At 46.9% G+C, this 18,693-nt stretch overlaps 1 protein-coding gene across 1 annotated transcript in view; it reads left to right on the top strand.

The window, feature by feature from the left end:
- The window catches only part of UBR2 (ubiquitin protein ligase E3 component n-recognin 2), a 327,955-nt gene that overhangs the window by 15,425 nt on the left and 293,837 nt on the right, over positions 1 to 18,693 (top strand). Inside the window, exons 4-6 of the mRNA XM_078766741.1 lie at positions 2,660 to 2,770; positions 7,994 to 8,124; positions 9,772 to 9,910. Of these exons, the coding sequence (XP_078622867.1) occupies positions 2,660 to 2,770; positions 7,994 to 8,124; positions 9,772 to 9,910 (381 nt within the window). The remainder of the gene's footprint in view (positions 1 to 2,659; positions 2,771 to 7,993; positions 8,125 to 9,771; positions 9,911 to 18,693) is intronic.

Raw genomic sequence — 18,693 nt, forward strand, 5'->3', positions numbered from 1 at the left:
TTAAACCCTACCCTGATGTAAGGGGGACAGACATCTGTACAAACACACAAACTGTCATTGGGTTTTTTATGGTGGATGTTTCTTTTGTTTTGAGAAGTATTACTCAATTATATATATTTTTTGCTGCTTACGTATTCATTATGCTTTATTCTAAAGGGTTTCCGCTAGAATAATTAAAATTATTTTGATTATTAGAGGAAAATTATTCAAGTTATGATCAAAAAGGTGTTATTTGTTAATCAAGTCACAATCCGAAAAAAGCAGGTCAAGGACATCAATCAAATATCAGATGCATAACTTCAGTGGGGGTCCACTAGTGTGATGCAAGAACATGTTGGAAGGCCAAGTGGTCTTTGAGAATCCACATTCGCAAAATTGAGCGATGTCAAACATCTTTTTTTTCAGATCGGCATTTCACCTTGACCTTTAACCTGAGGGTATGATGTAAATTTTGCCTAAATCTGCCTTGCTCTAGGGCTAGGCTATCTCTTGAAGGCAATTTTGTTCTCATAGGACACACCTTAGTCGAGTTGTGATGAAGAATGTTAAAATGTCTATAATTGGGTCATGACCTTTAAATTAGGTCAACGTAAAAAATTGTTAACCCAACATGCTTTGTATTACCATTGAGGCAAAATTTAATTCCGAAAGTTCTTGAACAGAGGCAGAAAAAGGGAGAAAAACCTAAATTATTGTTTTTATACTCGTAGGGGTAATGCTCGTATGGTTTAATACTCGTAAGGCAATACTCCAAATACCCCGACCTTTAATCCGAAGGGGAATGATGTCAATGTGCTTTGCTGTAGGCTATCTAGAGAAGGGCAATTTTGTTCTGATCGGACAATCCTCAGTCGAGTTATGGTGAAAAATGTTAAAATGTCTATAATTAGGTTATGACCTTAAATTTGGTCATGGGTAATAAATAGGTCAACCGAGCGTACTTTCTGTTTGCATTATTGATGCAAAATTTCATTCCGAAAGTCCTTGCCATTTTCAGACAATTGATACATTCGGAAATTGTCTTGAGAGTGCAGGTAAAAGAAGAAGAAAAATAACCTAAATGGTACTTTAGTACCCCATGGGATCTAAGAAACTCTGTTCTACCATTAAACATAGGGGCAATACCTCTGGCGCTCACCTGGTAGAATAAACAGTATACTGCACCAACTAAGGGTATTTTAAACCAATTTCAATGGTTGCTAGAAGACAGGGCAGCATGTAGAATCATACTAACATAATCATAAAACTTTAAACAAACAAAGAAAAAAAAAAAACCTATTTTGGGGGGCAACCCCACCCTCCCCCAACCCAATATACCTCCTAAGACCCAAAAAAATTTAATGCCTTGAACAAACATTGGTACATCATGGGTGATTACGGTTGTGGTCAAGTTTCATCGAAATTGTGTGACAAATTGTGACAAAATTTCATCGAAATTTTCGAAATCGAAAAAATACACTGGATAAATAAGACGGACACTACTAGGATTTTCAGGAAAGAAAACAGAATTTGAAAAGACAAAATCTACTTTTATACACACTCTTCCCCGCTACGCACCGTAAGAGGCGACTAAGGGTTGGTGTCAGGAAGGGCATCCGGCCATAAAAACATTGCCTCAAACAGGGAACCATGATTGTCATGGGACTCGCATGGCTAACCCCTGCTCTAGCGGGGAAAAATGGCCTTAAAACGATAATTCATTCATTCATTCACACACTCTTCCACATTTCCCACACAAAGGAGAACTTACAATAATTAAGGAGGATGATGGAGTACATACATATACAATGACTGACTAATTATTACAAGTATGTACTGCAAAATAAAACCTGTATATTAAGAGTTTAAGAACTAATGATTTACTGGGGAGGGGTAACGCTACTTTCAGACTACCTTGTACAATCATTATACCATATGATTTTATAACTTTCAGATTACGGATTATGCCAGCCACACAACTGTTGTGTGGCATAGCATCATGCATTTTAGGTGATCTCCATCTCGAAGAAGAGATGACCTTATAAAATGTCGTGATGTCCACATGTCCGTCCGATTGTCAGTTAACTTTTTGCTAATCCTCCCTTATCATCCAGCTGATTGTTCTGAAACTTGACGCATGAATACAAGACAGTAGCCTGCACAATCACTCGTTCTTTGATTTTTCAATTTTGGATCATGGGGTCTCCCAGAGTGGGTTATCCCCTGAAACTTTGGATCCCTACTCGTCACTTATTTACCAACCAATTGCTCCAAAACCCGATACAGCCCTTCTACTCGATGGTTTGCAGGATCGCCCGATCTTAGATTCTTCAATTTCATATCATTGGGCCCCCCTCCAAAATCAGCAGAGGTCTGATCTACAATCTCAAGAGATTATTGAAAGCCTACTCGGGGCTATTTATTGTGTTATTGTTACGAACAAGCCACAGCAGGTGCTGCACTGCCATTATGTTTTTACATTAATGCCATAATAGTATTGATGTTTTAAATTGCATTCTGCATTTGTTGCATCACCATTATATTGGCAAATTAGAACATCAGGAAAATAAAAAGCAATTTGATATTTACCTTTTCCCACTTGTAAACGCTATCAGAAATATTCGCAATTTTCATGTGAATTAAAAAGAGGAAATGCACTGATTTTTTCCCCCTAAAACAGATGAACACGTCTTCTGGTGGAGGTTTCTGTGACTGTGGTGATGTCGAGGCTTGGAAACATGGACCGTATTGCCAGCAACACAGGCCACATTCTGACCCTGGTCTTCCTTTGGTGAGTGATTGCACCCACAAACATCTCAACACTATGAATGAATGAATGATCGTTTTAAGGCCATTTTCCCTGCTAGAGCAGGGGTTAGCCTTGCGGGCCCCATGACAATCATGGTTCCCTGTTTGAGGCAATGTTTTTATGGCCGGATGCCCTTCCTGGCGCCAACCCTTAGTCTCTTCTTACGATGCGCAGGGATACGGTGTACCTATTCTAAACCGGGGTACACACCGGGATCATTCATCCCAGCAAGCTGGTACTCAATTTGCCGACCTCGGAAGGATGACAGGCTGAGTCAACCCCCCTGGCATTAATTCAGCGATCGACCAGGATTTGAACTCAGGATCCTAGGATCCCAAGCCGGCACCCTAACCGCTAAGCCAGCACCAGGCTAACTGAACACTGATAGCATCTCAACACTGATAGCTCAAAGTTGTCAGGCATTGACTGATATAGACGATGTGTCAGACCTTTATGCATTAACTTAGTTTTCATAATGATACTTTGATTGGAAGTAAAATTGATTCTGCTGCTGTTTGTGTGTTTGCGTATTTGTGTGTGTTTGGGTATTTAGTTGTATGCACTCCTATATCGCTGGACAGAAAGGTCAAAATTTTTATGGTTGTACTTTGGGTGTACCCAGGAAGGTGTTTTACGCATTAAAAACAATTCAGTCGTGGGGTTCGGGAGGGGGGGAGACAACGAAAGTTCTCTGTGAATTTGTAGCGCCGCTCCTGGTGGGAGAGTGTATTACAAGTCCCAGCGGTTTACAGTGCAGTATCATAATATCTCTGTATGAAAACGTCATAGAATCAAGCTCCCTGGCCAATTTATGTATGGTCTTTGTATTTTATGTACTCCTAAACCGCTGGACTAAAGTTAAAAAGTGGTAGTTGTACTCTGGATGTGCATGGGGACATTATATTATATTGAGATGGCCACCTCCAACTAAGGTTTATCACAATTTGAGATTCAAGGTTGATGACATAAGGATACACATGGAACTCCGACGGAGGGGAGGCCATTCGGCCGATCATGCCTGCGCTAACCAACCCTAGTATCGTTGCCCATCCAGGTAAGCTCTTCGCCCTCCCCCACACGTGTATTCTCCGCTATATTTTGACTGAATGCCTCGGAGTATTAAGCTCGATCGGCTATCCGTCCCAGACCGGTCTTTATCGGTACGGATAGGACAAATTGTGTCAGGAGTGTAGGATTCGAACTCGACGGACACTCAGTGTCCGAGGGTTGCGAGATGGACACCCGCTGGGTGCAAATTGCGCTCAGCATTTGGAATCTAAATTTTTAAAGATTGTCTTTCTCTCGTCGATGGGGAGGCGATCGTAGTACCGGGGTGTCAATTGTATAGTCGATTGATGTGCGAAGCGCAACATCGCGCTTTCGAAAAATTTAAATTTTCTTTGTCTGAGGTAAAATACACGCGAGGGGAAAAACCGCCGGCCAGCATGTAATGGCGGACGTGAATGGCATGGCCAAGCGGGTGGAGGATCCCGAAGAGTATGGAAGTGAACCGGAGATAGAGGGGTTTGCGGATAGGAGTGGAACTTCCCCCGTCCCGAGCGTTCGAACCCCCCTCCCCTGTAATGTCGGGGCCTGGGACGCCGGGAACAGCTGCGATGCCTGACCCGGTCTTGGTTCAATCATCAAGAGAATTAAAGGGAGAAATAAGGGAAATAAGAGGGGATATTAATTAAATTGGAAACGGCTGGGAGAAATGAATGGACAAATTAATAGATTGAGAGGGGATACGAATACTCAGAATGAGCGTAGTGAACGATTGGAAAACAAAATTGATGCCTGGAATCTATATATATAAAACACAGTTTGTGTGTGTGTGTGTAATGTTACTGGTAGACTCCTAAACGGAGAGGCTCACATACTTGATATTTGGCACAGACATGGCCATTGAGCCTGGGAAGAACATGGCCGACCTAAAAATTTATTTCATAATATTTTTTTTCCATATTTTTACCTCAGCGCATTTCAGCGAGGAATATTATGCACCGAATCTGACCGGTGGCAGAGCAGCGCGCTGATTCGCTCAGAGCGATCACGTGATGTTCCTTGCCGCCATTAACTCAGTTACGCGTTCGCACGTATTTCAGAGCGAAAAGCGATTGCGTTTTTTCACATTTCAGCGAGGAACATTGCCATTCACACCACATAGGTTTTTTTTCTTTCATCTTTAGATCCATATTTTTTATCAGCGAATCTGAATCGGTGGCAGAGCAGCGCGCTGATTCGCTCATTCGCGCTCATTGATAACGATTACGATCACGTGATAACGTGATCACGAATGATGTTCGTGACGCCAATATAGATTCTGACCGGTGGCAGAGCAGCGAGCTGATTCGCTCAGAGCGATCACGTGATGTTCCGAATAAGCACAATCAATTGAGTGTGCCGCATGAGTCTGCGATAAGTGTTTAAAGTAAAGTCCCAAAAAAAAAAAAAAGAAAAGTTACCGTGCCGTTGTTAGCCTATTCATGTATAGTTTGTGTTGTATTTAGCTGTGGCTGAGCTAAGATGTAGCTGAACTTCAGAGTCGTTGACTCTCGTATCCTTTGACCTCTTAATCACCTTGCTCCATTGGGACAAATCCAAGTAATAAGCGCATTGGCAGGTAAATCCACCGGAGCGAGGTGAAACACCTCTCAGGTTGAAATAATGTGAGTTATTCCATCCCTGCCGCCAGTTGGCTTCACTTTTCACGGAGTATGAGCGTTCTATATATTTTCAATTCAGTGCGCCCGACTCGCTCACGTACTTGATTTGTGGCATAGACATGGCCATTGGGCCTTCACGGTGTAATTTGTGCGAGGCTTTTGTCCGAGTGAGCTTGAGTCGAGAGGGCGAATGTACGGGTTGGGAATGTACGGGTCTCCCTTCCCCCACCCGGCAACGCCGGTACTGGAGGGCGTCACAGGATCGGTGAGTCTCCAAAATCCGCTTCGTGCTGTTGCGAAGATTCAGGACGATGTCGCGATTGTTGTGCTGCTCTCCGACCATGAGAACTGCAACGTCATTGTTGACTGGCCCTCCCCTTTCCTCCCCTTCCCTCCCCCTTCCCCCTCCCCCCTCACCTTCCCTCCCCCTTCCCCTGCCCCCTCCCCTCCCTTTTCTCCCTCTCCCCCCCTTTTCCCCTCCCCCTCCTCCTCCCCCTCCCCACTCCCCCTCCCCCGCCCCCTCCCCCTCCCCATCCCCCCTGCCCCTTCCCCCTCCCACCCCTCTCCCATCCCTCCCCCTCCCCCTGCCCCTCCCCCCTCTTCTCCCTCACGTTTATACACGGAATGCCGGGTACTTCCCCCCCCTCTCCTCCCCTCCCCCCCCGTTCCCCTCCCCTCCTCTTCCCCCGCCTGGCAATGCCGGGTACTTCTGCTAGTAAAGAAATAAAAGCCGAAAAGGAAGGAATGAAAACACAAAAGGAAGAACAAAGGAATGATGGACTAGGGGCACAGGAGCAGCAGGAATGGGCAACAGAATTTGATTCAAAACGGGAAGAGATGGCATTGGGAATGGAAGAGTGTGAAACCCAAGCTGATACACTTGGGGCACAGGAGGGGAAATGTTTCTTGAAAGATAGCCGAAGGACAACCATCACTGCAACATTCCACCGATCTGGGCTTTATGGCAGAGTGGTCAGACGGAAGCCTCTCCTCAGTGAAAGACACATGAAAGCCCGCTTGGAGCTTGCAAAAAAAAGCACCTAAAGGACTCTCAGACTGTGAGAAACAAGATTCTGTGGTCTGATGAAACCAAGATTGAACTGTTTGGCTTCCGTCTGGCCACTCTGCCATAAAGCCCAGATCGGTGGAGTGTTGCAGTGATGGTTGTCCTGGAAGTTTCTCCCATCTCCACACAGGATCTCTGGAGCTCAGTCAGAGTGGCCATCGGGTTCATGGTCACCTCTCTTACCAAGGCCCTTCTCCCCTGATTGCTCAGTTTGGCCGGGCGGCCAGCTCTAGGAAGAGTCCTGGTTGTTCCAAACTTCTTCCATTTAAGAATTATGGAGGCCACTGTGCTCTTGGGAACCTTCAATGCAGCAGAGATATTTTTGTAGGCTTCCCCAGATCTGTGTCTCGACACAATCCTGCCTCTGAGCTCTGCAGGCAGTTCCTTCGACCTAATGGCATGGTTTTTGCTCTGATATGCATTGTCAGCTGTGAGACCTTATATAGAGAGGTGTGTGCCTTTCCAAATCATGTCCAATTAATTGAATTGACCACAGGTGGACTCCATTCAAGGTGTAGAAACATCTCAAAGATGATCAAGAGAAATGGGAGGCACCTGAGCAAAATTTAAAGTGTCATAGCAAAGGGTCTGAATACTTATGTCAATGTGATATTTCAGTTTTTATTTTTAATAAATTTGCAAAACTTTCTAAAATCCTATTTTCTCTTTGTCATTATGGGTTATTGAGTGTAGATTGATGAGGGAAAAAATGAATTTAAACGATTTCAGCATAAGGCTGCAACATAACAAAATGTGAAAAAAGTGAAGGGGTCTGAATACTTTCTGAATGCACTGTATGTGACAAGGACGAAATGATTAGATTTTGGTGAAGATCTGGATTCGGATCCGGCTACTAGAATTTTTAAAGTGATTCTTCACCATTGAGAGATTGGACAAAAAATGATACATAGCGGGATATCTCAAAAAGTTGTGGATGGATTTGGACGAAACTTGGTGGACTGGTTGGGTGTCTGACAAGGACAAATAGATTCTATTTTGGTGAAGATCTGAATATGGATTCGGATATGAGAATTATTTAATTTTTTAAGTGATTCTTCACCATTGAATGATTTGCCAACCAAGTGGAGGTGTGCTCTCTACTGAGTGCCGTTCTAGTTAGCACTGTTTCACCACCCGTGTGAAGAACATGTAAACAACCTTAAGTTACAGTCTCTCTTCTTATTACATCGAGATTTCTTCTGCTCGTTACATGGTCCATGCTATTAATTATACAATTCTACCTTTCCTACGGTATTCTTTCATCTACCCCCCATAAACATAACAATACAAACAAACATTTATTTTGCAACGGGTGCTTATTTTTGAAACTTTTGAGGGATTAATTTTATTTTTTTTAGTAACACCGAATTTTAACGATGTTTCTCTTGCTTTATATTGTGTGTTGTAGGAGAATAGATGCACAACTTATTGACAGCCAAATGCACTTGTCTCATATGCTTTCACCCTTCACAGGACCCAGTGAGCCTTCTTCCTTCAGATCTAGCATGTCGTGCTCGGGAGCTTTTTTCCATCTGCCTCTGCTATGCCAGTGACCTCCTGACTTGGGAGGGTGTTGATAGCTTGCCTGCCAAGCTGAGGATTTTGTATGTTTTATTTGTGTTTTTTATGCATGTGAGGATGATATATATACATATATACATATATACATACATACATACATACATACATACATACATACAATTCTTTTTTTTTAAATTCATGGTTGTTTTTTGTTTGTTTTGTATACAAAGTCAAAGCTCATGGTAGAGCGAGAACACTGAAAGGATCAGGATGCAACAGAACACAAGGAACGGGGGGGGGGGGGGGAGTGGGGAACATCAACAGCAGGATTGAAGTACAGGACAGTGTAAAATAGAGGAGGACTTGGACAAACGAGGGAAGTGTGAGGGAGACTTGGACAAACAATTGAAGTGGAGGGAGACTTGGACAAATATGGGAAGTGGGAGGTTGACTTGGACAAATAAGGGAAGTAAGTGGGAGGGAGATTTGGACAAATAAGGGAAGTGGGAGGGAGACTTGGACAAATAAGGGAAGTGGGAGGGAGACTTGGACAAATAAGGCAAGTGGGAGGGAGACTTGGACAAATAAGGGAAGTGGGAGGGAGACTTGGACAAATAAGGGAAGTAAGTGGGAGGGAGACTTTGACAAATAAGGGAAGTGGGAGGGAGACTTTGACAAATATGGGAAGTGGGAGGTTGACTTGGACAAATAAGGGAAGTAAGTGGGAGGGAGATTTGGACAAATAAGGGAAGTGGGAGGGAGACTTGGACAAATAAGGGAAGTGGGAGGGAGACTTGGACAAATAAGGCAAGTGGGAGGGAGACTTGGACAAATAAGGGAAGTGGGAGGGAGACTTGGACAAATAAGGGAAACTTTAGATTTATTGGCCTACCGGCATGAAAAAAGAAATTCTCCCTTTCCAATGCCTCTGAAAAATCTTGTGTACAACTTTCTTTCTGGAAATGTATTCATTTCATGAGAGTTTGTTCTGACGAAATATTTGTTCTGTGGACTGAACAGAGCTTAGTGTGTTATACGTATATGACAATTCTCTACCATAATAAAATGAACATGCTTGGTTGTAAGCAAACTTAATTGTAACAAACTATCATACAAGTACTAGGGCTGGCAGGATAGCCTGGCAAGTATGCGCATTCCCTGTGAGCTGTCTTGCTTTGGTTTGAATCTCGAACCAGCTAATAAACACTCATCCTGATATTGTTATTGGTTACTGGTGCGCTGCACTGGTTATTGGTGGACATTAGAGATCCCATTGGTGTCTTTTGCCAAGCATAGGCGAGTTATTGCCAGCACCGACCTGGTTCAAAATTCCTATCCTGACTACTGCTGGGAAGGGAAATGCAAAAAACACCCAGTATAATCCTTTCCATGAGGCTGCTTTGGCAACACTGAATCTGCTTTTAGAGAGAGAGAGGGAGATGGAGAGAGATTGAGATTGAATAGATACCAAATTCTACATTCTCTATCTCGTTACAAATCCTCAATTTTGCTTTCTATATCGCTGTCACTTGTATCTAATACACAATAACCAGTAATATGTACATTCTGTAATTAATTATATCCATGTATCATATACCAATGGCCTTTATATAATTTACAGTATCGCAATGAATGATGTAGAAACGAGCGTGAGGAGTCGACTTATTGACAAATCCATTTTGAGCCGCGATTCTTGTTGACTATTTTCTTGATTCCTTTGCCATGTCCAGAAGCTGCTCTGGTACTTACTGCTGCATGCTCTTCAATGACGAGGTTCACACGTACGACCAGGTTATATACACACTACAGAAGGCGGTGAATTGTACACAGAAGGAGGCCGTCACCTTCGCTACAAATGTCGACAGGGATGTGAGTCTCTTATTTTCCTTTTAATTGTACCAAACCTATTTGGAAAACAGAAGTCACTTTACTTTTCAGTCGGTGACACTTCACATTGTGATGTTATCATAGTTTTTAGGGACTGTTGGGGTGTTTTTTTAATGACATATTTACTTACTTACATACTTAATTTTGCTTGCTTTTCCTGTCACTGGAGACACGTACTTTCGTTAGCTGCTTTATTCTATGGAGTATATGTCCGAGGGTGTGTTGAAAAGTAATGCCTCTTATTCTCTTTCTCCAAAACGGGAAAAGATACTTCAATGAAACAAAGACAGAAACTAACAACAATCTTTATTCGACCATGGTGCATCTTTATGTCTCAACATAATCTCCACTGCGCCCACATATTTGAAGTAGTATCGTGATGCCGTCACGATAGAATTGTGTGTACTGCTGACTTAACCAGCGTTTCACAGTGGCCTTGAAGTCTTCCTCAGAATATAACTGTTCTCAAGGAACGTGTTGCTTAACTTTGGGGTTAGAGATGAAAATCTGATGGAACCAAGTTGGGACTGGTGATCCTTTGTGGTGGTACTTGATTGACCGTCTCTTACTCTCAGGATCGTAATGCTGCACTCAACTCTCATCTCCAGTCGGTCATCCCAACTCATCTCCAGTCGGTCATCCCAACTCTCATCTCCAGTCGGTCATCCCAACTCTCATCTCCAGTCGGTCATCACAACTCTCATCTGCAGTCGGTCATCCCAACTCATCTCCAGTCGGTCATCCCAACTCATCTCCAGTCGGTCATCCCAACTCTCATCTCCAGTCGGTCATCCCAACTCATCTCCAGTCGGTCATCCCAACTCTCATCTCCAGTCGGTCATCCCAACTCTCATCTCCAGTCGGTCATCCCAACTCTCATCTCCAGTCGGTCATCCCAACTCTCATCTCCAGTCGGTCATCCCAACACATCTCCAGTCGGTCATCCCAACACATCTCCAGTCGGTCATCCCAACTCTCATCTCCAGTCGGTCATCCCAACTCTCATCTCCAGTCGGTCATCCCAACTCTCATCTCCAGTCGGTCATCCCAACTCTCATCTCCAGTCGGTCATCCCAACTCTCATCTCCAGTCGGTCATCCCAACTCTCATCTCCAGTCGGTCATCCCAACTCTCATCTCCAGTCGGTCATCCCAACTCTCATCTCCAGTCGGTCATCCCAACTCTCATCTCCAGTCGGTCATCCCAACTCTCATCTCCAGTCGGTCATCCCAACTCTCATCTCCAGTCGGTCATCCCAACTCTCATCTCCAGTCGGTCATCCCAACTCTCATCTCCAGTCGGTCATCCCAACTCTCATCTCTTGTCAGTCATCCCAACTCCAGTTAGTCATCTCAATTATCATCTCCAGTCATCTCATCTCCAGTCATCTCATCTCTAGTAAGTCATCCCAACTCTCATCTCCAGTCGGTCATCCCAACTCTCATCTCCAGTCGGTCATCCCAACTCTCATCTCTTGTCAGTCATCCCAACTCCAGTTAGTCATCTCAATTATCATCTCCAGTCATCTCATCTCCAGTCATCTCATCTCCAGTCATCTCATCTCTAGTAAGTCATCCCAACTCTCATCTCCAGTCAGTCATCCCAACTCTCATCTCCAGTCGGTCATCCCAACTCTCATCTCCAGTCGGTCATCCCAACTCTCATCTCCAGTCGGTCATCCCAACTCATCTCCAGTCGGTCATCCCAACTCTCATCTCCAGTCGGTCATCCCAACTCTCATCTCTTGTCAGTCATCCCAACTCCAGTTAGTCATCTCATCTCTAGTAAGTCATCCCAACTCTCATCTCCAGTCAGTCATCCCAACTCTCATCTCCAGTCGGTCATCCCAACTCTCATCTCCAGTCGGTCATCCCAACTCATCTCCAGTCGGTCATCCCAACTCTCATCTCCAGTCGGTCATCCCAACTCTCATCTCCAGTCGGTCATCCCAACTCTCATCTCGTCGGTCATCCCAACTCTCATCTCCAGTCGGTCATCCCAACTCTCATCTCCAGTCGGTCATCCCAATTCTCATCTCTTGTCAGTCATCTCAACTCCAGTTAGTCATCCCAACTCTCATCTCCAGGCATCTCATCTCCAGTCAGTCATCCCAACTCTCATCTCCAGTCGGTCATCCCAACTCTCATCTCCAGTCGGTCATCCCAACTCTCATCTCCAGTCAGTCATCCCAACTCTCATCTCCAGTCGGTCATCCCAACTCTCGTCTCCAGTCGGTCATCCCAACTCTCATCTCCAGTCGGTGATCCCAACTCTCATCTCCAGTCGGTGATCCCAACTCTCATCTCCAGTCGGTGATCCCAACTCTCATCTCCAGTCGGTCATCCCAACTCTCATCTCCAGTCGGTGATCCCAACTCTCATCTCCAGTCGGTCATCCCAACTCTCATCTCCAGTCGGTCATCCCAACTCTCATCTCCAGTCGGTCATCCCAACTCTCATCTCCAGTCGGTCATCCCAACTCTCATCTCCAGTCGGTCATCCCAACTCTCATCTCCAGTCGGTCATCCCAACTCTCATCTCCAGTCGGTCATCCCAACTCTCATCTCCAGTCGGTCATCCCAACTCTCATCTCCAGTCGGTCATCCCAACTCTCATCTCCAGTCGGTCATCCCAACTCTCATCTCCAGTCGGTCATCCCAACTCTCATCTCCAGTCGGTCATCCCAACTCTCATCTCTTGTCAGTCATCCCAACTCCAGTTAGTCATCTCAATTATCATCTCCAGTCATCTCATCTCCAGTCATCTCATCTCTAGTAAGTCATCCCAACTCTCATCTCCAGTCGGTCATCCCAACTCTCATCTCCAGTCGGTCATCCCAACTCTCATCTCCAGTCGGTCATCCCAACTCTCATCTCCAGTCGGTCATCCCAACTCTCATCTCCAGTCGGTCATCCCAACTCTCATCTCCAGTCGGTCATCCCAACTCTCATCTCCAGTCGGTCATCCCAACTCTCATCTCCAGTCGGTGATCCCAACTCTCATCTCCAGTCGGTGATCCCAACTCTCCTCTCCAGTCGGTCATCTCAACTCTCATCTCCAGTCGGTCATCCCAACTCTCATCTCCAGTCGGTCATCCCAACTCTCATCTCCAGTCGGTCATCCCAACTCTCATCTCCAGTCGGTCATCCCAACTCTCATCTCCAGTCGGTCATCCCAACTCTCATCTCCAGTCGGTCATCCCAACTCTCATCTCCAGTCGGTCATCCCAACTCTCATCTCCAGTCGGTCATCCCAACTCTCATCTCTTGTCAGTCATCCCAACTCCAGTTAGTCATCTCAATTATCATCTCCAGTCATCTCATCTCCAGTCATCTCATCTCCAGTCATCTCATCTCTAGTAAGTCATCCCAACTCTCATCTCCAGTCGGTCATCCCAAATCTCATCTCCAGTCGGTCATCCCAACTCTCATCTCCAGTCGGTCATCCCAACTCTCATCTCCAGTCGGTCATCCCAACTCTCATCTCCAGTCGGTCATCCCAACTCTCATCTCCAGTCGGTCATCCCAACTCTCATCTCCAGTCGGTCATCCCAACTCTCATCTCCAGTCGGTCATCCCAACTCTCATCTCCACTCGGTCATCCCAACTCTCATCTCCAGTCGGTCATCCCAACTCTCATCTCCAGTCGGTCATCCCAACTCTCATCTCCAGTCGGTGATCCCAACTCTCATCTCCAGTCGGTGATCCCAACTCTCATCTCCAGTCGGTGATCCCAACTCTCACCTCCAGTCGGTGATCCCAACTCTCATCTCCAGTCGGTCATCCCAACTCTCATCTCCAGTCGGTCAGCCCATCTCTCATCTCCAGTCGGTCATCCCAACTCTCATCTCCAGTCGGTCAGCCCATCTCTCATCCAGTCGGTCATCCCAACTCTCATCTCCAGTCGGTCATCCCAACTCTCATCTCCAGTCGGTCATCCCAACTCTCATCTCCAGTCGGTCATCCCAACTCTCATCTCCAGTCGGTCATCCCAACTCTCATCTCCAGTCGGTCATCCCAACGCTCATCTCCAGTCGGTCATCCCAACGCTCATCTCCAGTCGGTCATCCCAACTCTCATCTCCAGTCGGTCATCCCAACTCATCTCCAGTCGGTCATCCCAACTCTCATCTCCAGTCGGTCATCCCAACTCTCATCTCCAGTCGGTCATCCCAACTCTCATCTCCAGTCGGTCATCCCAACTCCCATCTCCAGTCGGTCATCCCAACTCCCATCTCCAGTCGGTCATCCCAACTCTCATCTCCAGTCGGTCATCCCAACTCTCATCTCCAGTCGGTCATCCCAACTCTCATCTCGTCGGTCATCCCAACTCTCATCTCTTGTCAGTCATCCCAACTCCAGTTAGTCATCTCAATTATCATCTCCAGTCATCTCATCTCCAGTCATCTCATCTCCAGTCATCTCATCTCCAGTCAGTCATCCCAACTCTCATGTCCTGTCATCTCATCTCTAGTAACTCATCCCAACTGTCATCTCCAGTCATCTCATCTCCAGTCAGTCATCCCAACTCTCATGCCCTGTCATCTCATCTCTAGTAACTCATCCCAACTGTCATCTCCAGTCATCTCATATCCAGTCATCTCATATCCAGTCATCTCATCTCCAGTCATCTCATCTCCAGTCATCTCATCTCCAGTCATCTCATCTCCAGTCAGTCATCCCAACTCTCATCTCCAGTCGGTGATCCCAACTCTCATCTCCAGTCGGTGATCCCAACTCTCATCTCCAGTCGGTGATCCCAACTCTCATCTCCAGTCGGTCATCCCAACTCTCATCTCCAGTCGGTGATCCCAACTCTCATCTCCAGTCGGTCATCCCAACTCTCATCTCCAGTCGGTCATTCCAACTCTCATCTCCAGTCGGTCATCCCAACTCTCATCTCCAGTCGGTCATCCCAACTCTCATCTCCAGTCGGTCATCCCAACTCTCATCTCCAGTCGGTCATCCCAACTCTCATCTCCAGTCGGTCATCCCAACTCTCATCTCCAGTCGGTCATCCCAACTCTCATCTCCAGTCGGTCATCCCAACTCTCATCTCCAGTCGGTCATCCCAACTCTCATCTCCAGTCGGTCATCCCAACTCTCATCTCCAGTCGGTCATCCCAACTCTCATCTCCAGTCGGTCATCCCAACTCTCATCTCCAGTCGGTCATCCCAACTCTCATCTCCAGTCGGTCATCCCAACTCTCATCTCTTGTCAGTCATCCCAACTCCAGTTAGTCATCTCAATTATCATCTCCAGTCATCTCATCTCCAGTCATCTCATCTCTAGTAAGTCATCCCAACTCTCATCTCCAGTCGGTCATCCCAACTCTCATCTCCAGTCGGTCATCCCAACTCTCATCTCTTGTCAGTCATCCCAACTCCAGTTAGTCATCTCAATTATCATCTCCAGTCATCTCATCTCCAGTCATCTCATCTCCAGTCATCTCATCTCTAGTAAGTCATCCCAACTCTCATCTCCAGTCGGTCATCCCAACTCTCATCTCCAGTCGGTCATCCCAACTCTCATCTCCAGTCGGTCATCCCAACTCTCATCTCCAGTCGGTCATCCCAACTCTCATCTCCAGTCGGTCATCCCAACTCTCATCTCCAGTCGGTCATCCCAACTCTCATCTCCAGTCGGTGATCCCAACTCTCATCTCCAGTCGGTGATCCCAACTCTCCTCTCCAGTCGGTCATCCCAACTCTCATCTCCAGTCGGTCATCCCAACTCTCATCTCCAGTCGGTCATCCCAACTCTCATCTCCAGTCGGTCATCCCAACTCTCATCTCCAGTCGGTCATCCCAACTCTCATCTCCAGTCGGTCATCCCAACTCTCATCTCCAGTCGGTCATCCCAACTCTCATCTCCAGTCGGTCATCCCAACTCTCATCTCCAGTCGGTCATCCCAACTCTCATCTCCAGTCGGTCATCCCAACTCTCATCTCCAGTCGGTCATCCCAACTCTCATCTCCAGTCGGTCATCCCAACTCTCATCTCCAGTCGGTCATCCCAACTCTCATCTCCAGGCGGTCATCCCAACTCTCATCTCTTGTCAGTCATCCCAACTCCAGTTAGTCATCTCAATTATCATCTCCAGTCATCTCATCTCCAGTCATCTCATCTCCAGTCATCTCATCTCCAGTCATCTCATCTCCAGTCATCTCATCTCTAGTAAGTCATCCCAACTCTCATCTCCATTCGGTCATCCCAACTCTCATCTCCAGTCGGTCATCCCAACTCTCATCTCCAGTCGGTCATCCCAACTCTCATCTCCAGTCGGTCATCCCAACTCTCATCTCCAGTCGGTTATCCCAACTCTCATCTCCAGTCGGTCATCCCAACTCTCATCTCCAGTCGGTCATCCCAACTCTCATCTCCAGTCGGTCATCCCAACTCTCATCTCCAGTCGGTCATCCCAACTCTCATCTCCAGTCGGTCATCCAAACTCTCATCTCCAGTCGGTCATCCCAACTCTCATCTCCAGTCGGTCATCCCAACTCTCATCGACAGTCGGTCATCCCAACTCTCATCTCCAGTCGGTCATCCCAACTCTCATCTCCAGTCGGTCATCCCAACTCTCATCTCCAGTCGGTGATCCCAACTCTCATCTCCAGTCGGTGATCCCAACTCTCATCTCCAGTCGGTGATCCCAACTCTCATCTCCAGTCGGTCATCCCAACTCTCATCTCCAGTCGGTCAGCCCATCTCTCATCTCCAGTCGGTCATCCCAACTCTCATCTCCAGTCGGTCAGCCCATCTCTCATCCAGTCGGTCATCCCAACTCTCATCTCCAGTCGGTCATCCCAACTCTCATCTCCAGTCGGTCATCCCAACTCTCATCTCCAGTCGGTCATCCCAACTCTCATCTCCAGTCGGTCATCCCAACTCTCATCTCCAGTCGGTCATCCCAACTCTCATCTCCAGTCGGTCATCCCAACTCTCATCTCCAGTCGGTCATCCCAACGCTCATCTCCAGTTGGTCATCCCAACTCTCATCTCCAGTCGGTCATCCCAACTCTCATCTCCAGTCGGTCATCCCAACTCTCATCTCCAGTCGGTCATCCCAACTCTCATCTCCAGTCGGTCATCCCAACTCTCATCTCCAGTCGGTCATCCCAACTCTCATCTCCAGTCGGTCATCCCAACTCTCATCTCCAGTCGGTCATCCCAACTCCCATCTCCAGTCGGTCATCCCAACTCTCATCTCCAGTCGGTCATCCCAACTCTCATCTCCAGTCGTCGGTCATCCCAACTCTCATCTCTTGTCAGTCATCCCAACTCCAGTTAGTCATCTCAATTATCATCTCCAGTCATCTCATCTCCAGTCATCTCATCTCCAGTCAGTCATCCCAACTCTCATGTCCTGTCATCTCATCTCTAGTAACTCATCCCAACTGTCATCTCCAGTCATCTCATCTCCAGTCATCTCATCTCCAGTCATCTCATCTCCAGTCATCTCATCTCCAGTCATCTCATCTCCAGTCATCTCATCTCCAGTCAGTCATCCCAACTCTCATGTCCTGTCATCTCATCTCTAGTAAGTCATCCCAACTCTCATCTCCAGTCGGTCATCCCAACTCTCATCTCCAGTCGGTCATCCCAACTCTCATCTCCAGTCTGTCATCCCAACTCTCATCTCCAGTCGGTCATCCCAACTCTCATCTCCAGTCGGTCATCCTAACTCTCATCTCCAGTCGGTGATCCCAACTCTCATCTCCAGTCGGTCATCCCAACTCTCATCTCCAGTCGGTCATCCCAACTCTCATCTCCAGTCGGTCATCCCAACTCTCATCTACAGTCGGTCATCCCAACTCTCATCTCCAGTCGGTCATCCCAACTCTCATCTCCAGTCGGTGATCCCAACTCTCATCTCCAGTTGGTCATCCCAACTCTCATCTCCAGTCGGTCATCCCAACTCTCATCTCCAGTCGGTCATCAACTCTCATCTCCAGTTGGTCAGCCCATCTCATCTCCAGTTGGTCATCCCAACTCTCATCTCCAGTCGGTCAGCCCATCTCTCATCTCCAGTCGGTCATCCCAACTCTCATCTCCAGTCGGTCATCCCAACTCTCATCTCCAGTCGGTCATCCCAACTCATCTCCAGTCGGTCATCCCAACTCATCTCCAGTCGGTCATCCCAACTCATCTCCAGTCGGTCATCCCAACTCTCATCTCCAGTCGGTCATCCCAACTCTCATCTCCAGTCGGTCATCCCAACTCTCATCTCCAGTCGGTCATCCCAACTCTCATCTCCAGTCGGTCATCCCAACTCTCATCTCCAGTCGGTCATCCCAACTCTCATCTCCAGTCGGTCATCCCAACTCTCATCTCCAGTCGGTCATCCCAACTCTCATCTCCAGTCGGTCATCCCAACTCTCATCTCCAGTCGGTCATCCCAACTCTCATCTCCAGTCGGTCATCCCAACTCTCATCTCCAGTCGGTCATCCCAACTCATCTCCAGTCGGTCATCCCAACTCATCTCCAGTCGGTCATCCCAACTCTCATCTCCAGTCGGTCATCCCAACTCTCATCTCCAGTCGGTCATCCCAACTCTCATCTCCAGTCGGTCATCCCAACTCTCATCTCTTGTCAGTCATCCCAACTCAAGTTAGTCATCTCAATTATCATCTCCAGTCATCTCATCTCCAGTCATCTCATCTCCAGTCAGTCATCCCATCTCTCATGTCCTGTCATCTCATCTCTAGTAAGTCATCCCAACTGTCATCTCCAGTCATCTCATCTCTAGTCAGTCATCCCAAC

This window comes from Myxine glutinosa, chromosome 12, assembly GCF_964187855.1.
Source record: "Myxine glutinosa chromosome 12, kmMyxGlut1.1, whole genome shotgun sequence".
NCBI classification, from domain to species: domain Eukaryota; kingdom Metazoa; phylum Chordata; class Myxini; order Myxiniformes; family Myxinidae; genus Myxine; species Myxine glutinosa.